Source organism: Trichoplusia ni, chromosome 4 (assembly GCF_003590095.1).
Source record: "Trichoplusia ni isolate ovarian cell line Hi5 chromosome 4, tn1, whole genome shotgun sequence".
In the NCBI taxonomy this organism is placed as follows: Eukaryota; Metazoa; Arthropoda; class Insecta; order Lepidoptera; family Noctuidae; genus Trichoplusia; species Trichoplusia ni.
In genome coordinates this window covers 8,317,893-8,343,705 of record NC_039481.1, presented here as the reverse complement: position 1 = coordinate 8,343,705, position 25,813 = coordinate 8,317,893, and the positions used below count along the sequence as shown (strand labels likewise).

The window sequence follows — 25,813 nt, the reverse complement described above, 5'->3', positions numbered from 1 at the left end:
TTACGTTTTAGTATTGCTTTGGTACATGGGAATAGATAACTGCCTCTAAAAGAAGACGTCTTCTTCGGCGACTTTTACTGTTTTTTTTTTCTCGTACAAGTTTTTGTTAATCGCGGAAAAAATTGTTAATTAACCCCTTTGTTTTAGAATCTATTTAACTTAAAGAAAGATTTTTTCAATGCATAGAAGCGGACCTAAACATATAAACTTAAAGAAAAAGAATAGGTCTGCTATGTTGCACAGGTTGAAATACGGTTTTTTCTCTGAACGTTACGTCTAATATTCTAAGCCTAATGACCACTAGATTATGTCACCGCAATACAAACCCGTTTGATTTAAACTTTCGACTAAATCTGTACAATATACATGAAAATAGCCTGCGGGCCGTCATGTGGGGTCTACTTGTTATTCCCGGAGGCGGCGCGGGCGCAGTTTCGGTCTCTCTGCTCCCATACCCACGACGCGCACTGAACACGTAATGACTGAAGTTAAATTAATTAAATATTTAACACATAACACATTTGTTTTTACGGTTCGTTCGATTTTGGGAGTACTTGGGAATTATAGTTAATTGGACAGTTAGTTTTAGATAGAGAATTAAGTTTGTTTGTTTTAGTTTTTCTTTAATACATGGCAGTCGTTGCTGATTGCTGATCTTGAACTTATATATGTATAAGTATAGTATTAAAAGTATTAAAGAAGTAAGCAAGTATTTAAATTAAATTCGTGCATTGGAAAAAAATGGTGTTTTCCACAAACTTGATTCTTGGAAACCATCAACTTTTTCCTAAAAATTAAAAACATCTAAATCTGATGTCCATTTGTAAATGTATCTCCAAGAAATTTAATAAAAAGAGGTTTTATCGAGCATCTTCCGTGCTATCCGTTACGTTTTTTGTGACGTTACAAAGTTCGATTATACAGTATTCTGTAATATTAAACGTTTAAAAATGCTGTCACTTGTACGCTTTTTCTACCGAGGAATATTCGTCAAGAAGACCATTAAATTTGAAGAGTGAACGCTATAGTTTTTTTGGTAACATCGTGAGTCACGAACTAATCGACTAAACAATCGATTGCTAGCGGATCTAAATTTAATTACTAATGTTGTTACACTATACAATACTAAGGCGAAGGCTTTGTAATATAATGCCAATGTTTTCATCATGGCCAAGTCCGAGCGAGACCCATTTAGTATTGTTCTGAATTTCTTTCAGTCGACGCCAAACTCTTTTGTGGGTACCTCGTTTAAATATGCAACGGCTTTCTAGAAACAATACTAAATAGTTAAAAGTAACGTGTTATTTTTTTTGTTTACACTAGTCCAGGTTGTTTTTAAAACTTTCTGCCGGATTTTAGTTTGAAATAACAAAAAACATGGTTGTGTAAGCTGAAATTGTTCAGTTAAGTTATTTGAAAGTAAAGAAAATATCAGTTGTCAGACAAGCGAGGTAGAGTAAAAGTTGTTTAAATAACATGTTGCTTTATTAATGTAATTTATTGTTAAAAGTATGAAAATTAGATAATTGATAAGTGGGTTGTAAAATATACATGAATGGTGACGAAGTACTGTCTTACACTGGGGAAAGCTTAAGCTTCAGTTTACGATCGTTCGAAAGCTGATAGCTTAGTTAATAATTATAATACTATCAATGAGTTAACTTTCTGATTAATGTTATTAATACCAAACACTAGACGGTCTTGGACATTACGTCCAAAAGATTAATGAAGGTGATAGCTAGAAGGTGAATAAATGTGCAATGTCATTAGAGATGTATCGTTAGCTGCTATAACAAATTATACATATACAATAACGATTAATTGGCTACAAGATACAGCATTCGACAACAAAGATTCAAACACTGGCATAATAAAACTTAACACGAAAAACTTAATAAAAAAAAGAATGACATTCGAAAACCGGCAAAGGTATTCATCATACAGCCACAGTTCAACGACAAGTGACAAAGAAAGCTTGAACATAATAATTGAACATCCTTATGGCACGGCCGTGAGTGACCGACGACCGACGTTCAGAGCAACATGTTGCATAATGCAGTCAGTCGTGATGTGCACTTCCTGGCTTCCGGCCTTTCAACAGAAATCACCTGTCGTGGGATCAACGTGGCTGCTTCATATTTTGCTATTATTTCGTAGTGAAAGTCCAAATGTTATACATTGTTTTAATAAAACTATTCGTGTTGATGAGAAGTGAGCAGTTAAATTAAGTTGTTAAATGATGCGAGATAATTGTCTGTAAGATGTTATTTAATAAATGCTGTAACACTTAATTATTGCAAATTGGGGTGTACCTAGTATTTTTGGTAGTCTTTTTAATTTGTTTTTTAGAACATCCTTCTTTGAATGTCGTTCATGCATAAAAGTCTATAATAGGAGAGTCACCATTCAGGCATTCGTGCTTTTTAAAAATAAATAAATGTCAACTGTAGGCGTCATAGACATTTACGGCAAGTGTAATAAGTTCGTTATAAAAATAACACGTGCGTTATCAGGCAAAAATATTTTGTAAAATAAATACATTTAATATGACATATTGCCTTATCAGAACAACGCAATAACAATTAACTAATAGTTTTTAATTGTATTACGTTATGTCGAAAATAAGTAACTTCATGCACATCAGGAAAAGTCAACTTAAACAAAGAACAATCATAGATACTTATACAATAGTCTGCTAATGTGGATATCTCTAAATCCATATATAGCAAAAAAATGCTTCGCTAACGATGATCTAACGAGTAATTTCCTATACTTGCCTAATTATAAAGTAATCAAGGAAATTATCCATTGGTTACCGAAACCAATTTCAAGCTAAATGTATGTTTCCGTTGAAGGTTTTATAATAAGGTACGATTTAAAATTACAATATCTTTATCAAGAACCCGATAATTACGAGGACAATCTACTTTGGAAACTTATTACGAGTTTCGATGAAATTAATAGACAGGACGACCTTGAAATTTTATGACAATTTTTGCCATAAATTTAGAGATTCTCGAATTCGACTCGAATCGTCAATTTTTGTTTTAGGTTTTATGTATTACATAAGAAAAAATATCAAAGCTCTATCTGATATCCAAACTAATCTTGCGTGTATTGTACCTACTTATAACTTAAAAAAAACTAAGTAAATAATTTGCAGGATGAGACCTATTTAAATAAAAGTTCGGAAATCAATTTTTTTATTGACACAGTAATTGTGGATTGCACGAAACTTCTGAGATTTTTTCACTTAATAATAAGGAAAAGGATACTAATCGTTACTTGTTTCCTAGAGAATTTCCTTTAGACTGGGAAGTAATGTAATTGCAAATATGTAGCAATTACATATTTGTTTAGGTTTCACGCCATTCCTTTGTTCATAAGTCACTCAACCTAAGATAAACTGTGTAATTAAACTGGACTTTCAAGTAATTGTTGTCTAAGGCTATTTACTTTTCTCGTCTTGATAAACTAAAATTACTATAAAATCTTAGGTCATTATAAAAGGCGTCCGACAACGCCGCGCTTTATTTGTTAACTTTCAGAAAAAGTAAAAAAAATATAAGAATAGAATACATTATTTTCTAAATTGAAATTGAATTTAGAATTACTGTCGTCAAAAGGTTGAAAAAGATAGGACTTGTTAATTTACGTTATTATAAATTGATAGTACCTAGACATAAAATCTCGAATTATCGAATAGCAGGACAGACATCTATCGTATACCTAAATTTAAATTCGATTCAATCAAAAGCTTTTTTGATCAAGATTCGAGTCGGAATACGTTAGTAATTTGCAATTCAGAACATCACACATACACGTGACGTTCGCTATAGAATTTTGCCAACGTGTCAAGGTCATTTTATTAACGGATCAAATTGTTACATAGTCAACGGATTTTGTAATTTTAAACCGGATCGTAATAATATACGAGACAAGTTTCTATTATAGACAAACGTGATTTCTTTCCTCAGTTCAGGTTTATTTGATTAGTGATTAGAATGTTTTACTGGTTAAATGTATTTCAAGAATATTTAAGAAGTCGTAATTTTTCATAGTAATGGGAGGGGAGAAGTACTTAGACAGTAAACAGCTCCTCCTCCAACCCCATAGCGCAGGGAGTTTACAAGGATCACTAGAGGTAAAAAAATACGATATTTATTTTGATGATTTGCAACACTACGAACTAATTGTCGCAACAACTTTGTATCGTTCATTTTCCTACTAACATAACTAACTTAATAATCAATTTCCTAAACAAAACGATTAACTATTATCCGTTTAAATTACTTTAATAAGAACTTCTTTGTTCGTAATCGAGTACTTGAACATTCCACAATTCTTACGAAAATCTATTTCATTTTATCGAATATTGGACAGACAATAGAAAACGCGGTTTCGTTTAAATTAATACTGTTTTATTGAGTGACGTTTCGGATCACTGCGCGCTTGCATAATGTCGACCACATCGGATTGCATTCTGTGACAGATTACCCACGCAAGCCAATTTGTCATATTAACCATGTTGTTTGGTTGGTAACATGTTTGAATTTAGGTTGGTAGTAAATATCTATTTTTAAACTATAACAGAGCATTTTGAATTGAAAGTGAACTAAACTTAGATTATTCACTCTTTTTGGGTTGAATTTAGAGTCTAAAGTAAGTGTGTAACAGAACAGAGAGAAGCAAAATTAGTTTTAAATAGTATGTTGTTTTTAAATAACAAAATAAACATTTACATTTAATAAAATCATTTAAGCTAAAATGAATTTTAACACACTAATAAAAACAAAAAGAATAATAAATTAAGCAGGTATGCAATGTTATTAGCATTTTATTTTCACACAAAAGAATATTTGACTTTTTATGATTTTATCAACGATATTTCGCCAACATTAAAATATTCCACACATTGAACAAGCAATTCGAAATTCAATTTCAAATGTTTGATTAATGTTTGTCAAATTGTTTGTGTTTACATTCCACAGAGGTCGCGGAGTGTAAACCTTTTTGCTTGGCTTGCGCAAGCGCAGCATCGGCGTTGTAATTGAACGGTTCATCGGATGTAGTAATGATGAATTACTGCATTTCAAGTTGTTTTCTAGTACTTGCTGGTTGTTTATGCTCCCTAGTCACGAAATACATAGACTAAAGTAAGTAGGTGTTGATTGACGAAATCCTTTCTTGATTAAATTGTAAAGACTCCTTATAAATTCATTTACACAAAAAAAATCACTGATATTAGTTGTTATTTGGCCTGTTTTTTTTACTATTGGTTTAACATTTACGTATTTGAACTAAATACATGCAAATATCGTTTATCTGCAGCAATTTCTAGACATTTAACGCGATTAAAAACTAACAATTGAATAAGATTAACATAATCACACTGTGACGTAAAAGTAAAAACAATAAAAGAAAAATTGTAATGGACGTCGTTCGTAAATTGGCATGACATGACACTGGACATAAATACAACAGAAAAACTAAATCTTAAGACTGGAACTGACAACATAATACCTAAATAATATAACTACTAAGTACAGGAGTTCAAGCGTTAACCTAAATCTTCATGTCTTAAAAAGAGACGGCGCTCTAAAAGTGTCTAGCTCTGTCCTTCTTTTTCATGCGAACAATGATTTGGAAAAGCGAAAACCTACACTACCTACGTCATGACTTCGTTAGTTATACGTTAGACTCTTTTAAAACAAGCAAATACTAATCAGGATTTCGCGGTCCGGTCATAAACCTTTTTGAATATGGCCGATCTATTCAGGAATAATTTGGAGTGCCATTGAAGCGGAAATGCGGGTCTGTGACTAATTTAAGACACGCTTCATGAGTCTACAGCTCTGGCTGGAGCTTTGTTATTCACGATTCTGGAGTCTCTTTGAGTAATCTGTTTAATTATTTAGAACTACTTATTAAAGTCTTGCCTTGACCTTGAGTGTTAAACTTTTTTTGTCGTTAACTCTTTGGGTTTTTAATTTAATACGCAATAGAAGGAATTGGAAGGGACTGCATTCACATTCACATGAGCTAAGCTAAAATTAATGATGAAAACTCTGAAATTGATGATGCTGACATAATATATAAAACAGTTGTTTTGCTTTTACATGTAAATTTTACTTATGTTAACTACCTAAATAAAATACCTATTTCAATTTTCATAGACATTCATCTTATTATATCATAAGTATAAAAGTTTGGTTTAAATATTATTCATTCCATACATAAAACTATACTACTATAAACTAGTAAAAGAAGTGTAAATATCTATTCATCACAAGAATTCAATCAAATAAAAAGTGCAAACGCTCATATTATATCACCAGCAGAACCTTTTTATGTAGCTCATTATAATAATACCACACTATAAGATCAAGTTTTAGCATTTTAAACACAGGAATGTTTAGACCGACTTCCAATACTTCCCTATGAGTATTTGAACACTGCATTTATCAGCGGTTAGCCCTGACATTAAAACAATCCAAATCATCATTGCATTTGAGACAGTGACTGTTTGTTGTCTATGACTTATAACCATTTGCGTTTCGTCCGTGATGTACAAATAAAAATATGGAACAGTAAACAGACAGAACATGTCAAAAATTCATACTTAGTGATTTTGGCTGAAAAGATTCTGCAATTAAAAAAAAAAAACAGGAAAACATCGAATCTTTTCATTGTCTTAAGCAAACATATTATTATAACAAACTTTTTAACAAAACCTTTCTTCATATTTTTTTCTTCCTCTTAATTGTACTTAAAACAAAGTTCACACGTAATAGTTGGCCGTCGAATCCGTTGAGGTCATAGATTCGTACCGGCATGACTTATACGATTTGTATCGAGCGATCAAACGGTACTCGTTGATAACTATCAGGCGATCTCATGATCAAAGCGTGCCTTCATTACTCCAGGGGTTGTCAGTTCGTGGTTACTATGTGACTAATTTAATCGAAATTATTTAATTAGAGAGGTTATTTTTAGAAATTCATTACCTTTTTATTCGCCCTCTTCAATACAACCGGGACAAATGGTTTGTGCAACGGGAAGGAGATTTAAGCAGAAGACGAAAAATATATGGCTTACAATAGGTTTAATGATAATAAATTAATCACAATAATTCAAAAAGATAATAGCGCAACCTCCTAATTAAATCACCCAAAGGTTGACTACCTTTGCGGTTTTGTAAAAAAAACGAACACAGTTGATTATTTATTTTTAAATAGTAGGCAGCGTTCGCGCCTTAATTTGGTTTTAGTGGCGAGTACAGGTATACTAGAGTTGTTTTTGTTGGCAAAATGTAGGTCATAGACAAGTAGAATGGTATGTTTGAAGTAGCTGTAATTCTGCTTATCGTGCGATTGCAAAAGCATTTTTAATTTAGAAGCAATTAAAAACGAAAGCCGTAGTATTGATTTTTGACCTAATTATGGGTCAATTATTATTGTTTCTTTAAATATTGAATAAAATATTTTTGCAAAAAATATGTTAACCAGTTACAGTAACGGCAACAAACCATACAAATAAAGATAAAACTCATCACAAACCCGATTATCCACGGATAAAAACTGCAGGTTCGACGAATTTCAGCCAAGTAACGGTGAAATCTGCGTTCACCTGCATGTACCAGGTCGAGGGGAATAAAAACGAAATAATAACATCTGTGCTATGAAAAGGAACTGCTAAGAAACAAAACACTAACTGTTCAAATCTGAAGATGAAAATCTTAAAGTCTAGAGATTGAATTATTAAATAGCGAATTTTGTCACTGCGCCCGGTAATAACCATGTGCCACTTGATCATAAGTTAAGTCATGTTGCAGGATAGAGATTTTAATTACAAAAAAAAGAATAGCTAAGGAGTTTATACTTCTTAATGGGGATAAGTTAATGGTGGAATAGTTTACTGACCTCATATATTTCCTATGTTCGTTGACAGGCACAAAGTATTCGTCGTAAGGGTTGGTAGCGTTCATGTCTACCTCCACATCCTTCTTCTTCGTGCTGCCATTCTTCGGGGTGAGGTTGATCAGTTCTAGGTTCACTGCTTCCAAGGTTTTTGCGTCAGAGACTCCGTTGGGCTCCTTCGTGTGGCCATTCTGTTGTGGCCCGTTGGAGGAGAAGGAGTCATTGTGGTTGGGGTCCGAGTCGTCGTGTTGGTAGGCGCGGTTGTCGAAGGCGCCAGGCGACGAGGGCGGGGAGGGGGGCCGGTGCTGCGGCCGCATGGGCTCGCGCGGCGACGCCGATCTACTGTGACTATCCATCACTTTGGGAGCGGACTGACATCTGCAAACAAATGAACGCGGTCACTCAAGCGATCCTATCACACCCATAGTATGTCGTTAACTAATTTGCACCTTAAGTGGTAATTTGCGTATGTGGGTCATAAATGTGGACATAAAAGTTTATTACGTAAATGTCTTCGGATAACACGAATACAAGATAAAACACTTAATTTGATATTTACGATTCAATGGTAATTACATAAAATGTTTCTTTAAATCTGGTTAACTGTTTAAAAAAAAACATTCTAATATTAAAAACTCCACTACTCTTGAAATTAAAAACGCATAAATGTATGCATAAACAAAAATAAATAAACAGGCTATATGCAAATACCATTCAAAAATTGCAAAATAAAGTAGTAAAACTCACTACTTAATGACCCCAGTATATCGTACCTATACGTCACAAATAACGTGATAACACACACGTTTACATCATTTTAAGCGCAGATGACATTTTTAATGCAACATTCATAAGTTACCTCCTTACATAACTACATGTGTGAAAAGGTCAGAGGCTGTATTGTACGGCTACAATACTGCAATAATGCTACTTAATGGTCGTTCACTGATGATAAAGTGAACAATCCGAAGATTTAAGGGCATTAAAGTTCAAGATTAAATGCCATTAGGATTCAATGGCTCTATGGTATAATGTCACATTTTTGTGTAACTACTTATGCTGGTTGCATTATTTATGAATACTAGTAACATGTTCAACTGAATTATATTATTTGAATTAGTTTTGAAGGCGTCACGCGCACCTCGGCTGATTGATTTTTTTTTGCTGGAATAACTTTTATATAAATAATAATGGACTATGTAAAAGTATACTATTTTGTAAGTAAGGTGATGTTTGATTAAAACTTAAGGGTTATTTGAGATTGTTTTCCCCAGCTCAGATGATTAGGGGCTTCCCCTTGTTACAAGAAAACAGTGTTGTATGCCACAAAGCATTTGGAAGTGATGTTAAATTTTCAATTTTAAAATCCTATTTCCACCACTTATAATAAGGTTTTTGCTATATTTAAATGAAGGAAGTGGTGTAGAAATAAAACCTTTTGGCGTGCTAAATTGGATTGTTACGTGTATCGTAGAAACTGTCGGTCACGCACTATAGAGTTCCACAATAATAGGCCAGTGTCTAACTGGCTGGCAACTGGAGAAACATAATAAATTGTCTATGTTTTTTAGTCCAATTTATACGAAGAACATAAATAACGGTCTCTGTATTTAGGGCAAGAAAAACGTGTAACTATTCTATTTTCAAATTCGTATTTTGATGAAAATTCTTTTAATTTATCATTGTACTCTTACCGGACTGGCCAATTTTTTTTTTATTGTACTGTATTACGAAAACTGTATAAAAATAAAACTTTAGACTTTAAAACTACGATTTAACACAACAATTTCATGCTGTTTAGCTTATATTCCATACATGACTCTTCTTAGAAATTAGGTCTACTAATCATGATAGGAATCAAATTCTAAGTTCCGTAGGCTTCTACGAATAGACTTGAATTAAATTAGTGATTACGTTTAATCATAATATCTGAAAATAGCGCGGACATCGGCAACCTTTGGTCTAGGCTTGGCGAGTGCGCTAGAGTTGATTGCAGCCAATTTGACGAGTTGATTGGACTCTTTCTCCGAATAAAACGGATTCATGCATGACCTATACGTGTTCTGTGAAGGCTTCACACGTGAGTTTCACTCTAAAGTCATATTGCATGAATTTTGTGAACTTATTTTTAGATTGGTTGTTAGAGGTATTGATTCTTGTATTGGAAACGAATATTACAGTAATACTCTGAGGATAAATATTTGTGTGATCGTTTTGAAAAACAACATTTTCACAAATGTTATCTCTGATAGAGACCGTAAAATATCTAAACATACAAGATAACATGCCAACATAGCATTTATTTTAATGTTACTTCGTTTAATGAAGGACCTACAAAATTGCACAAATAGATTATTTTCCGATATACTTGCCCGCTACAAACTCTGCTTACAAACAAACAACAATCACCTTGAAGATACACGAACATGTCGCCGTGGGTATCAAAATAATAAGCGCAGTATAACAGCGGGCAACTAAACGGTTGTCCTTAGTCCCAATACCGAGGTTAGCAACCTTCTACTGCATGTGTATGATCTTCTACTGACTGTTATTGTCGCGCGAGCTTTGAGACCGGCTCGAGTTTTATTTGTCAACTAGGTCTTGCATGGTTATGAAGATAAAAGTTAAGATTTTCTAAAAATTGTATTGGTAGTCTTAGAGTGAGGCATTTCCGTCACGCTTTTGTAACTTATTGTGCTACTGCTCTGCTAGTATATACATAGCGTTATGGTATATGTCCTATAGGCTGCCTCAATATATGGGCTATCGAACACTGAAAGATTTTTTCGATTCTGATCAGTAGTTCCTGAGATTTAAATGAACACGGTCATACGAACCGACTCTTTTCATTTTTATAATATTAGTATAGACATACATACGTTGAGTCTATATAGAGACAAAGACTGTTTAAGAAATATAAGCGTTTTAAAGTTCTCTCTTTCATCCATAGAATCGCAGAAAGTGCTCATTAAAGCCTTGGTAAGGAGTTTCATTTCAAAAACAAGTATTCTATTCAATGGTATGAGATCATTAAAGTATACATAAATAAAGTAAATAAATCATCCTCGAATTTGGGTTCTAAGTAAAAAGGAATCCTATTTACTAGTAAAGATAGCGATATCAGTCAGTGACAGCCTAGTGGTATGACCGTTGGACGGCAAAGTCAAAGGTCGTGGGTTCGAATCCCGGTACACGCCATGTGTCATCAAATTGATGTGCGTAATTATCACTTGCTAAATGGCAACGACTATTTTAGATCTGAGTATTTTTATATTCAAGAGTCTGTTAAGCCATATTGGAAAAGAGCTATTTCAACTCAGACATCGGATTATAAATTAACAAATTAATAAGTGTGCAATATTAATAGTTTTAAACAGTAAAACCTCCTTTTCCAACCAGCATATAGTTTCAGCATACAATTGTACATTACATTGGCAATACAAAAGCGTGTTCGCGGCTCAAACAATTATTGTTTACGATTGGTATTGTCGTTAAAAATATAAACTAGACATACTTCGGTACGTACGTATAATCATGGATGGGTACAGACAGACAGTACGATTGCAAATAATATATATTATAAAGCTACAGCAATCGACGCCATGTTTTAATTGAATAAGTTTTATTAGACAGTTTGATATAAACTTCACGTTCTTCTTATACTTAATTGGAATACGTTTTATTGCTTTTAATTAAGACTGGGTTTAATACTTTAGAATGAAAGGCTACGGGATAGGTGTAAATACGCTCCCTTGATGGTTAAGTTTAATTAATAAGCTCAGCAATGCAAGTTCGCTGAATGAGCTAGTTTTAATATAATTTTTAAGTTTAAATATAATTTATGTTTGGAGAGGCCTATGTCCAGCAGTGGACTGCGATAGGCTGCTGATGATGATGATGATGATGTTTGCTACTTCTAAAAGTCTGACAACCGAAAAGTGCAGGTTTTTTAATTATGTCAAATCTTATCAAGCGTGTGAATTCAATGATCAGGATTTCAGTAACCATTGGTTTACGTTATCATTCTATATTACTGTCGTATACCATAACTATAATTCCACATATTAAGATAGGACATATTTCTCATAAGTTTTCAGTATGGTGGGTTGGAGATCTAAACCCGTTGTTTAATTAGAACTCAACAGACCTTGCCCTGGATAAGCTAGTATTGTGGGATGTTACATCAACACCATCGCAGGGCATTGGTTTTGTAACAGATTGATTTTTGCGTGATTGACAATTAAGCATTTAAAAGTTACCAAACAAATATTCACGTTTCCCCAATTTGTTCATTACCAACTTGGGTTGTTCCCTGGTAGGTATACACTGACCTTTGCAGATCTGTTTGTGTGGCATCCGATGTTGCAAGCCAAGCGTGACTCCCAGAGAATGCTCAATTAGATTTAATACTAGCGTTTATCTAAACTAAGATTGGTTCAAACAAAGATCTGAGACAACTTTGCACAATCGTCAGGAAATCTCGTATAGTTTATGCTTTTATGCACTTTCACGAAAGCTGTTGAAGAATAAATAGAAAATGTTTGATGTTTTAATATAAATTTCCTTTCCTTTTTCTAATCAAAGGATCTATTTGTCTATTGTCGATTGTTTTACTTGGATCCCCGGTTGGTATAAGTGTTAGTGCTGCTGCAGCTGGTGGCAGTGCTCACCTCGTCCGGGGCGTGTTGGGTCTCTTCCTGATGGGCGAGTCCAGCACCAGCGACCTGGTGTAGTAGTACCGCGCATGCGCGGTGCGCGGCGTGCGCGGCGCCTTGCGGAAGCGCTCGCTCCTCACGAGGTTCCCTCCGCCCGGCATCGTCACTCACATCCTACCGCCTACATAGAAACCCGCACATTTCGTGCATTTCACTAAAATGTGGTGATTTCACCGTTTCTGTTGTAGCACTGACGTGCGCGCGGCCCGCTGTCCCTCAGTCTTCAGGTGACGAAGAAAACAATCATGTAAACAATAATATTGTTCTGTTTCGCGACGTACGGGATGCTCTCCAAATTGTTTGTTCATTTATGACAGCTATTAAGGTGCTCTATGTGCGTAAAGAGCGGGGGCCGAGTAAGGTAACATGCCGTCCTCTTCGTTTACCAATCACAGCTAGAAAATAAATATAACCTACATCCGTTTTCTTAGAGGTATGCATTTAATATTTATAGATCAGGGAGTGTCTGTTGTTCACCGTCTAAGCTCGTTGGCTTAAAGAATATACTTTTATTCAATGTCAAACCTAAGCTCCGTTAATTGAATAGCTGACTCATATGACATATCTCAATTTATAGTCTCCATTGTGTTTCCGAGGCTAAGACAAAATGACATCACCCTATCCACAATTCCCCGAAAGAAGATTGAAACTTCAAAAATGTCTTCGAAGAACTGGGGCCTGCTATAACCGCTTATAGTAAGAATACTGAAGTTGATGAAAAGAGACGCCGTTCTAAGCCTTGTTATTCGCTGTCACGCTCCCACAACTGCAATATCAATTTAAGATCTGGCGGTAGGCCTGATTTCGGAGTAAATGCATCACAAGTTCAGATATGAGAGAAACAAATACATCCTGTATCAAGATATTTTCAACATCAATGACTTCATGCTAAAAGTATACAGCGGCGTTCTGAATGCGCTGCCATTCAAAGAATAGCCTGATAACTCAACGAATTGACGCACAATCGTTTGTTTACTATAAAACGCACATAATTCGTCATTATTGTCCACATTTCTATTATTCTCTGTCCTCGATACTAATGGACGTGATTTAGACACGCGCACGTCTGCGTTCTGAGGGCTGTATGATGTAACAGGTTTACAGTACACGTATTATGTTAACATGGGATTTGTTGCCGTTCCTGTTTGACATTACCGAAAGGGAGAGTCATGTTTTGATGGTATGTATTCCACATTATATTTTTGTAAGTATGTTTATTACGATGCGGCCTTTAAGACAGTAAATCGTTTTACTTTGACACACTGAGCACAAGTGCTAGGTGATTTTCGTTGGACATCATTGTTGATATTGGTTTACAGGACTTGCAACAATGGGCATTGTGTGGCGGTCTTATACCAAAATGAGATTTGAAAATGTGAGTTGAATGTTTGTGGAACCCCCGCGACACAAGGGACGAATATATTATTGCGGGAGCCGCATCAAAAAAAATGGACGCACATGCACATAGACATCCAGACTCAGTATAAACATTCATGGATCATAGATAAATATAATAAATGCTTGTGCTACGCAGAGATCGTGTATTACCAGGAGTAGTAGTGAACTAGGATATCGTACAAAACGGATATTACAATTTTCAGAAATATATGTTTTGCATTTTTGTAATTATATTTGAGTACCTGCTGTCAAAACCACTAAACATTTGTTAATCCAAAAGAATAATCGTTCGTTCAGTTTTTCTAGACTTGATCATACAAATGTAAATCTAATTAACAAGTTGGTAAAGCAAACGTTGTATGGTAGTGTATCAGGCGCGGCTGCTGCCTGCAAGAATTCTAGGCACGCAGTTGTGAAAGGACAGCCTTAGCAAATACTAGACTAACTGCATTTCAATCTATGACGTTCGATGCCACCTGCTTGCAAGTGCTAATTACTGCTTAGACGCTGACTGTTTCGTCTGCTAAACTGTGATTTCGGTTTTGGTAAACTGAGTGTAGAGTAGGTCCCTACCTACTCATGGTTGATACACATGAATGAAGACTTAGTTCTCTAACAACTGTTTTATTTAGGTAAATAATTTTCATTATTAAATCATGGTATCTTAAGTTTTTTACTGTGAATCTTTGACTGGGTATCGGTGTTCTGTGTTTTCTACATTCTTTCATCTTTGGTCTATACTCTATACTATTTATTTTCCAACGTAAAATTTTTGACGATATACAATTTATGTTCAATATAAACTCCATTCCGTAGTGCATGAATACAATGATCATAAATTCTTTCGTGTTGCAGTTGTGAAACCTGACCCAAGTTATTAGCATCTACGTTTTGGCATGAACTCTGCTGTCTCAATAACAGCATATCGCCTTCAGTAAACAGGGCCAGTCTTTTGTAACAGCCCCACGTACTGCGTTCCAGTTTTGTTAAATCAATACATTTGTACGAAATCACGTTAAGAGCGGCTTACAGTGGGACACGCGAATATTTGCAACTTGCACTTTCCCGAGGTGGCATGCAAGCCATTAGTCTCGCTATTTCAAGCAGTTTTAACGTCAAAAGCGTGGTTAATTTTTAATAAGAGTCTGTACCGACCTGGGTATGTTAACCTTCATTGTCTACAATACATTTCGTGGTCTCTTTATGAGAGAACTGTAGTACCTGCATGGAGTGAGACCCTATTGTTTTTTTTTAAATTTATTATCGCAGTAAAGTTGCGTCAGCACTTTCGTTTTCTTTTCGTTTTTCGTTGTTATTTAATTAGTTGGTATGCTTTTTTTGGGCATTATGTTAAAAACATTACTTTGCAGAAAAATCTTACGATGCTACTTCTTTAATTCGTGAAGATGATGAGTAATGAACGTGACAAATTAGTTTTTGCTGAAACAGCTCAGTAAAATTGTTTCTAGTTCTACTAACAATTTGTAATTTTAACTTCAATTTATATAATTGAGTTTCTCGTGAGAATTGTGATACACTCAACTGGTAATGCTCCAAATTACAGTAAAAAATAAGTTTATCAAAAAGGTAAGACTTGTTTGAAAAATCCATTAAGTGTCTACTAACTGTTAATTTAATAGGCGGTGTTCTACCAACGGTACTTAAAGTGACTAAGTGTCTAGAGAAAATAGATTAAGAAAAGTAAATTCTTTCCCCTTTCTATGTTGAAAACACCTCTCGGCTCAAAATTAATACAAAAATAAATTCCTAATAACATTAACAACACAATATTAAAAATAATAAACACCGATATTTATTTATTGATTAATAAGAAAACGTCACTAATTTTGGTTGTTACGTAAACTAAGTCCTTGAAATCAATTTGTCCGGAGTAGATTTCCAATCAGATTGAGCGGTTTCTTCACTGTCTAGGTGTTACAATTTTGGTTTAGACAGACCTAGACTAATCGGATCCAAGGTTTTTTTTCGTGGAGACGTTCAGTTCAATAGCTCTAAATGTTAGGACATATACCTGCAGGATATCACAGAAATCAAAATCCAGTCAAAAACGTATGGTAGGCCAGGTCTTAAGAGTAATAGGAAATTCTTTATCATCAACGTTGAATAACTCACCGCTGGGCATAGCCACCGCTCTCACTTTTAATGCTATTCTTCTGTATTTCTTTCTCTTTGCACTCCTCATATTTCTGCTATCTTCTTCATATCGTTTGTGAATCTCATTCCTGGCCTATTGGGATAAGGACTTCGTAAGTTTAAATTAAGTGGTTTTTTGACGCATTACAAGTTTCCTGTTCTTGCAGAATTTTATCTTAATTAGTACAGCCATTTTGAATATCATATGCAACAAATATACGAAGTTCAAGAACGTTCTTTTAAAGTACATGTATTTTACAAATAGGTTAATGTGATTCAACTAAAATTATATTTTAGAGTTAATATTTAAAGGATTTAAAAATGAGTTCTAAACTGAAAATATGAACGTTTCTACATTGTCTATTGTTTATCGTTGAATACTGGAATGTCGATGGTTGGGTAACACCACCTAATTATAAAGCATGAAATTTACACCCTGTTTAACATAGGTACTGCATACTTCGCGTTTACGAAATGCACCTAAAATGTAACACGGCTAAGTTTTGGTTCAAAGTTAATTAGTTAATTAATGAGCTAGTTTTGGTTTAAAGACCGTTACCGTTAATAAGTATTTTGACCTTGCAATGTAGTATAACTGTCCTTATAATCCTTATATACCTAACTATTATTTTACGGGAGTCCCATAATTAAACATAAATTTGCATTTCTTAGATATAAAAGTTAGGGCATAGTATCAAAACAAAGTTACATGTCTTGCTAACTGGCACTAAAAATATGAACATTTAAAATGAAAAAAGTCTGTATCTCTTACATGTACCAGAAGCAATTAATTTGTATTCCAATTTGAAATTAAAAGAACATTCCGCGCTCACTCGCTATTCAAGAGATGTTGTCTGCGACTATCTGCCATATTGGAAATCCAAGACTCGTAAAATGAGGATAAGAAAATCGTTCTGCGATCTGAATGATCAAGACTAATCCTAGCACAAATTACATTAAAGTTCATGTCTTGCGCTTACATAATCTTAGGTCGTTGCCTTTGAAGTAAATTGTTCTGTTTTTCTCTATAGCTTGTATTTATTCCATAGAAAGAGTTTAATTAAAATCTTTTTATGATGTTCAGCTAAAGGGATTAAGTAACTAAGTACTAAACATGTTCGTTTTTCTTGCGTATTTTTAATGTAAATTTTCCTTACAGTGTATATCGTTAAACGAGTTAGTGTTTATTTAATTTTATGCAAAATTGTATAAGCCAGTCGTGTACAGGTTATGAGAATTATTAATGAAGTGAGGTAGGATAATTTTGATATAATTTATGTGTGCATGTACTTTTATCAAGACCTTGTTGAAATGCTTTTGTTTGGCCTCTCATATGAAATAGGTTTTATTAGTCTCTGATATAACCTCTTTGCTTGTGAGGTATGTTAAGGTGATTACGGTTTAAATTACGTGTATTATATCGTCTAGCACTCGTTTTTTTTTGGAAATATCATCATACCATCTCTTACAGTAATGTTATTTAGCTTGTGGAAACGAAACGTTACCATACATAATATTGCTTTGTCACCTTTCCTAAACACTTTAAGTGGTAGCAATAGGACCCCTGGCCACTGGTCTATACTGTGGATTAAGTTACGTTTGATTTGAGCAGACGAGTATTTGCAATAGAAAAAGTTCTAAATAAAAAGAGTAATTTAAGTATAGAATTAATAATACAACAAACCACAGAAATAACGCGTCAAGAGCGTACAATTTACGTACTTAGATGTTAATACATCTAAGTAAAACTCAAATACTCTTACCTACCAATTATCTACCAAATATTATCCCCACTTGTCTTGTACATCTTTCAGTTACAAACTACAGTACAAAACACTTAACAGCTAAGTAGGTACTCTATCTATACATGCTACACTCGTTCCTTTCACTGGCGGTACTTGTTGGTTGACTAGGCCGGCACAAAGGAGAGAAAACATCGATACACATGCACTAGATCAGAACGAGCGGAGACTGCAATGTGTGATCAAGGCCAATTATATACAACCTTTTCTTGATAAATTAAGGTTTATACAGGTGTCTTATAAGCTTAATGCAAAGAGTAGTGACTTGAAATGTATGAAGTTGGATCTGTAACCATATCTACCTCAAGCTGTGTGATACAATGTTTGTGTTGTTAAGTTCGTGTGTCTACTGTTGGATAAACGAAGTTATCGTTCTTTTGTAATTTAGACTCAGCCGCTTTTTTTGTGATGTTCGCACTAGCTAAGTTTGTCTGACTAAACCAATAAAAAGTATGCTGTCTTAGGAGGGATCTTAAGATTTCAGATAACGAGAAAGATAATCACGAGTACTTGATAGATATTTCAAACAAAGGGAGACTACTAACCAAAAATAAAGTCTATCTACAACTAAAAACCTTTACATTTTACTGCGATGATTCTCGAGACATCTAAACTTAAAGCTTATCTATTTATTCATAAAAGGTTCAATAGAGCTGCGCGTGTGCATCCGGGTGTGACCGGCGGCGCAGAGGTGACATCAGTGTCGAATGGCAATTGTATAAGATACCTCTGAGAAAGTTCAAACTGAAGTATTTTCAATGGTTATGTTGGTAATGCTAAACGTGACAGTTATGACAATATATTGAAGGTAAGGATTTCAAAACGAAATTTTGTCAAGAATTTGTTTCTTTTTGGCTTATTTTAGTAGACTGCTTTTGTAAATAAAAAGATGATATATAATATAGATGTAATGGTATCTTTTTGTTTGAGTTTGGGAAATATTGATTAAATAGCTTAGTGTATAAGTAATTAACTTCTTTAAGCAATAGTAAGACTTATGTATTCAAACTGCATTGCGTTTATACACGCTTCTTATTATGTATTCTGTAAACGATGTTTTAATTATTTATTTATAGATGTTAATATGAATAATCTGATCTCATACTGTAAACTTTTAAACGTAGTAAGTAGTTTGTACACCACTCCTAATGTTTTAATCTTACAATTTTTTTTTTCTTTACATTGAGAATGAGATTTGACCTCACATCAAAATCCAAGTGAAGCAATATAATTGAACTAAAAATCACGAATCCGTTGCAAATATTGACATTTACTAGAGCGAAACAAAACATCAATATGAGTCTCAGCAATTTACCCAATCGCCCTTAAACACAGCCTTCGTGCAACAATCAAAATTCCACGCATACTTGCCCAAGGCCGTAAGGTCTATATTTCCATGTCTGGTTTACAAATTGCCTTCATCAGAGATTCACTGTGGTGCTTTACCAGCTTTACAGTCAACGATATTAGGCAATTCCGATCATGCCTTGCGACATGAGATCTGCATACAATACCAAGAGACCAACCACCAGAACTTAAAATAAAACTGTTGGTATGTGGAAGAGGGATAGCGCTCTACAATGCATGCGCTATCTCTTTTTCTCATTACAACAGTTTTACTTAAAGCTCTCGTGATTTGCCTCCAGGTTCTATTTCAACGTTTCGTTTATTTGTAACTTAGTAAGCGTGTGTTAACTTAGTTTTCCTGTTTCGGATAGATTATGGATTGTTTTCTGTCAGTGTTCGCTGCAAGACTTGAGTTGTCTTTTGTTTTGTAAGTAATCAATGCGCGGTTTACGGTCATAAATACGGACGACCAACTAACGTTTTGCGGTAAATATCAATTTATGTCGGATAACGCCGTCATAGTTTAAGAAAGATTAGCCGATAGATTGTCTCCTTCACACCAACTCTCTGTGCTAATCACTCCTAATCAGATCAAACGATAATTTGGCTAATGTATTGTTCTGTGACCTTCGTAATGCCAAAACTAACGGCTAACGGTATTCCACGTACCACTATCTCCCAAAGTAATACTATTAGTTGTGGAAGCAAGACGGCAATATATTACGTAGAGCGGCATCTCTTTCGCACAAGTTAAAATCTCACCTGAAGTTTTGATATAAGGTCTTAGTGACAGTATTCTCAAGCAAGCGTGGGACTCTATAATTATTCGTATTTACCCACGCGCCCTCTAGCACCGGGTGGTTACTTACGCAATCAATTGCATTACAGATGAGCTGACGACTTGAATATATCAAGCGCTATGCTGATATATTTGTCATGGTTTTTACGTATAACGTAAGCTTATAATATAAGAGCGTTATACGTGTCTAGGTTATTTAAACATGAGGATATATACGTGGTGTTTTTATTAATTAATAATCCAAAGTGGTCATTGTTTAATTGCTTCATAACAACATTTTAGACACACACTGACATCAAAACAGTGACTTCAAGTGATATTATTGAGGGTATGAAAGAGAGATGCCACTATTCGCCGTTCTTTTTGTCACCTAAAATCTCACACTTCTTCAACCATTATCAAAGTACTTTAGGACGCAACCTCCGTGCTTCTACATAACACAAAAATATTTTAAGAGTAAATTTTATCAAGTACGAGCTACCCGCGACTTCGTCCGCGTGGTTAGAAGAAATTGCGACTATAACTTGAGATTTAAACTATCCTATCTCTCAAGTTGGATCGAACTGCACATGGTGTGCGAATTTTATTATAACCGGTTAAGTGGTTTAGGAGTCCATTGAGGACAAACATTGTGACACGAGATTTATATATATTAAGATTTGTTAATCCCTATTTAGCTTAAGATCTACTTATATTACCTGTACCAACATATAAGCTTACACCTACACTAGTACCTAGCTACAGTATTACTACTACACAAACTGCAGAACCAGCAAATAGATACAAACCTTCACATATGGGTTTAAAACTTATACTAACTGAAGTCCATGACTCACCGCTGTAAACACACACCTACAAGAGCATATTGTTCCCACACTAGGAATTTCACGCATATCGTAGGTGTCACACAATACAAGTTTGTGTCTCATCAAAGCTCAAATCTAACTCACAGGCATATGGCATCAAAGTATATTTAGTCTCTAAGTGAATTGTACTGATAGCTACTAATGATTAATCACAAACCAAATGTAAGTATTAGGTACATATTACAGGCTGCACGGATAGCCGAATGGTTGAGGTCATCACGCCAAACCAACAGAGAGCGTGCCGCGGATTCGATCGCCGCGTAGGACAAGCATTTGTGTGATCCAGGAATGCTTGTCCTGAGTCAAAGTATTTATCATCGAATAAAAAAAAATTGCTGTCGTCAGAGACTGGTTGTTTTATTTAGTGTATACTGTACATAATCAAGCAATATGTGGTCAGGACACACTACTAAGCATTCCTACAGAATAATATTATACATATTTGATTAAAACACAACATAATCTAACATCATTAAGCCGTATTTAATCTGTCAATAGCGACATAACCATAGATAATGCTCCTAACGACTAAAGTTCAGCAGAAAGCAGCGAAGGTTTACCAAAGGTCGTCTGATTCATAAGTATGCCTCTCGACTGCCTTCCAAGGCAGTCTGGGTTTCGTAGAAAACGAATTCTCTTACCTACGTAATAAATCTATGAGCAAAGGTCTTTAATAATTAAATCGATTCCTGTGCCTGTACTTAGAGGTTTTTAAGGAAGGAAGAGGACAAAAGTTTTTTAAGGTACTAATATAAATTAAACTCCTCATAGTTTCTTTAATCACCAAATCTTCTGTGCCTACTTATTATTTTAGACTGGTAATATTTTTGCAAGCTTTGCGTGCCGATAAAAAGTGTTGTTTGTTTGTTAACTTGTAGAGCAAAGGGTTACGTTACACTTGAAACCTACTAATTCAGCACAAGATGTCTTCTGCCAGCTTGAAGTTCCAGATTATTAATGATGTAAGTATATCAGGGGTTGAAAGTCCCACATGGGACAACGCAACATGTTTTTTTTATATTTTTCGGGCATGTAATGTGTCATATACGTTTTATGTTTGACCTTAACATACCATTATCTACTTAACACGAGATACATTCTCTAAGCCTACGGAAATCTATGACTAATGTAATATCAAAAAGGAATTTATCTCAATTTAAATTTCGTAAGCATTTTACCAGGTCGTGTAACTGGCAACCTTGCCGCCATATTGGGAATGTATCCATTTGTTGCGAATGTGCAGGAAATGATTCAGAGTTTGTCTTAAAAGGTATATCAATAAATAGTAACTGTACGCAGTAAATATGTTCATTACTTGAGATATGATTCCTTAATTAAACTGACTTGTTTACAAAATCAAATTAATGAAGACAAGAGTGATGGGTGTGCGAAAAAATATGTCTTCTGTTTAAAAACTATAAAACTTTTAAATAAAGAATAAATGCTTTTTTTTCAGATCGAATAGTTGCCGTGCTGCCAAAAATCGTATTAAACTTAATGAAGGCAAATACATATATATTTATTTTCATATTTTTCATGTAAATTTCGTGTATATTTTATTCACCTGATAATAATGTGCTAGCATGTTTACGTTAAAATTAACTAAAACATTATATTAATTTATTTCATGTTTATTAGTCTGCAAACGTTAGCCAATCGCTTATAATTTTATAGTTATTATAACTGACAGAATACCCTTAACAATTCAACGCCGCCATGTCCCGGAAAAGTATAGAGCCGTGTTGTTGCATTAATCATAGATTAATTGTGTTTCCTTCGTTATTATCATAATGGACGATCGTAAATTAAATATTTACTTCGACCACGATATTTCTTAGTTAGTTGCTAATTTATTTAATTTATTTGTGTCCAATATAAGGTGTTGCAAAGGTTTGGTGAGAGCCGTCTGTAAAAATAAATGTTTACAAACTTTTTTCGAGATTATTTATTTTGTATATTGGATATTAAATTATTTTTTGTCAGTTTTTGGAGCTCGCTGAAATCGATCTAGTATGTACCTCATTAGAACTTTGAAAAAGAAAATAGCATAGATTGTGCAGACTATGTTTTGAGATTGCTTTTATAATCATTAGTTTTATTACAAATGGCCTATTTCTTATTTCCTTTTGAGGTTTATATGCAGAAATTTAATATTTAAAGTACTGTATAATGTTAGTAATTCCATCTCAAATTACTGATAAACATTAATATAACGGAGTGCAATACTAAGAACTAAGTAAAGTATACAATTATAAATAACAGCATTGCGTGTTGAACATACAGACAGACAAGTATTTGTACGTTATTACATATTACAACCAGTATTACCATACTCAAGAGCAGTTAGTCTAGAATATTTGTAATTATTTTACATAATTGCCAGTGGTAATATTAATTGATGATAAATATTGAGGTGTGCGGAAATCGTGTTTTGTTTATTACGAGATGTTGTATTTGGTCTTTCCGGGATTTATGATAGTGATAGTTTATTCGATTAAGTAATTATAGTTACTGACATAATTGTATCGATGTGTTTAATAAATAAACAGATATGGAATGATTAAGAACCATTTTGAACTGTAGTTTACGTGCAACATAGAGCCAGAGCATCTAAATTAATTTGAAAATCGAAGGCTAACTTCTTCTTTTCGCTGAATCTCCTCTTTTTCTATCAGCTGATTGCCTATCACTCCTATTCTATTTTCTATTACAGTTCTAGCTCGAGGCACACCGAGTTCAAAAAAAGTTATTGGGACTAATTTAGTTCCTCTAGCACCATAGACTACAGTTATCTAGAGATATCCGGTGTCTATGGTTGTGAATCAAATTACGAGGTATTTATTTATACGGTCTGTGTGATTGATCACCGCCATTACGGAGTGGTCACGTAGTCGGAAACGATTCCGTGTCTCGGCTCGTTTCGGGCGTAACTGTAGAGTGTGGTCGATGACCACAGGGCTGCCAAGTTGCAGGACGCTATGGCCTTCTAACTAGGGATGTACCAAACATCGAAAATGAAAGTTGGTTATTGCTATTACTTTTTGATATTCGAATGTACTTAATCGAGATTAATGACGTTGGGCAATGTTAAGTGTTATCTGGTTTTTATGAAGATAATAAATAAGTGATTGAGGAATTCACTTAGTCTTGATTTCTTAAAATTGGAATCTGTACGTTTTGAATAAAACTTTACATTCAACTTTTACTTTTCGCAAATTAAACAAGAATTAACTAGAACTTAAATTTGGATTGAATATCTTAAACCATCCTTACTTTACTTGACCTTGTGTAGTGAGAGTATAGAGACAAATTGTTCTTTTTTTCTGGTTTATTGAGCAACATTCAGACTACTTTATTAAGTACTGGCAACCATAGATGCCCAGCACCAGACGCGGACCAGTAATGAGGAGCTGAGGTAATCGAACCTTGCGTGGGAGTCGCTCGAAATCGCATCTAAACGTTTTTAAACGTAATCATGTTTTATAGAGAAGTTAAAATGTGTTCCATCCAGTTTAACGACTCAACTCAGATAGAACGACGTTTTATGACGTACGAGCCCCACTAAACAGATATCGGTTCACATAGTAAATGGTTTTGTTAACAGTATTCCTTGATGAGGTTGATATTAAAAAAGAAAAATAATTAATTGGTATTCTTTAATTATTATTTTTTGGTTCGCCATTGATTGCGTATATGTGTGATACATAAGCAATGCTGTCTCTTTGAGTAAAATGAGTTTTTTAATTAGTTTAATTCTCCATTTAATGATAGAACCGTAGCCATTTTAATTTTTTACTATTAATAGTCGCAATGTGAAGTAAATTTATTACCAATAAATTACTTAAATAAATATAAATTATGACTACTATACTATTACTAAAAGGGAACTGAGTAATACCATAGAGACTTTTGCCAATTAATTTTATTAGAATGACAACACCGCAAAACGCGTAATTAGTTCCGTTTTCAAACAGAGACTTTTTTGTAACCATATTTTTACGCTCATTGTGTTTCTGGTATTATAATAAATAAAGTCTTATTTGAAAAAGGAACTATATTTTTTTCTAATAAACAGCGATTGCGTTATGTTTCTTCACTGCAATATTCTTTGTTTCATTACAAGGTTGGTGATTAATTAGAAGTTATATTCTAAAATGGTCATGATTATAGAAATGTCGGTAGCACAATAAATAAGGGAATAAGGAAACGTTTAGTTATGCTATGTGGTTTCATTATACATTTTTGTTGTATGAATGAAATTATTATAGTGTAAATTATTAAATCGTTTTATTTAATCGCGACAAATCGTCTGTTTCCGTGTATGGGTAATAATTTTACTTTCCTGTTACAGTTGTTATCAAGTTACTATGGTTAATTCAGCGACTAAACATTTGACACAACAAAATATTAGTGATAGTCATTTATTTTGTCTTCATGTTGAACTTTGGCGAAGTGCAAAAAAGAGGTTGGCGTATAAAACTGTTTCGTGACAGTCTACATCCCAATCCTTTGTTGCAGGCCGGAAAATAGTTTTCTATCTTGTCATAAAAGTGACCGGCGGGTCTGATTGCAAGGCCGCGCTCATGCCGAGTGTCAGAGCAATAAATATGTCGATACCAGTCGTGATCGCTACTGAAGCAAGAAGCTAGTATATTGTAAGTCAGAAGGTTCATTAATAAATAGTCAAAAAAAGAAAAAGGCTCAAAAAAAAATGTTTTTATAAAGAATCATTTCAGTAAATGTTCTTATACAGAGTTGATACTAGCAGAGTCCTAAATACCTGTAAAATGAAGGTCATAAGGATTTCTTTACT

The 25,813-nt window shown here is 34.2% G+C and overlaps 1 protein-coding gene across 2 annotated transcripts in view; it reads right to left on the bottom strand.

Annotated features, from left to right (window-relative positions):
- Positions 1-25,813, bottom strand: part of LOC113492900 (flocculation protein FLO11-like) — a 61,718-nt gene that overhangs the window by 12,030 nt on the left and 23,875 nt on the right. For both annotated transcript variants that reach the window (XM_026870617.1, XM_026870618.1), the window contains one exon: positions 7,923-8,297. In XM_026870617.1, the coding sequence (XP_026726418.1) occupies positions 7,923-8,275 (353 nt within the window). In that variant the 5' untranslated portion in view covers positions 8,276-8,297. The remainder of the gene's footprint in view (positions 1-7,922; positions 8,298-25,813) is intronic.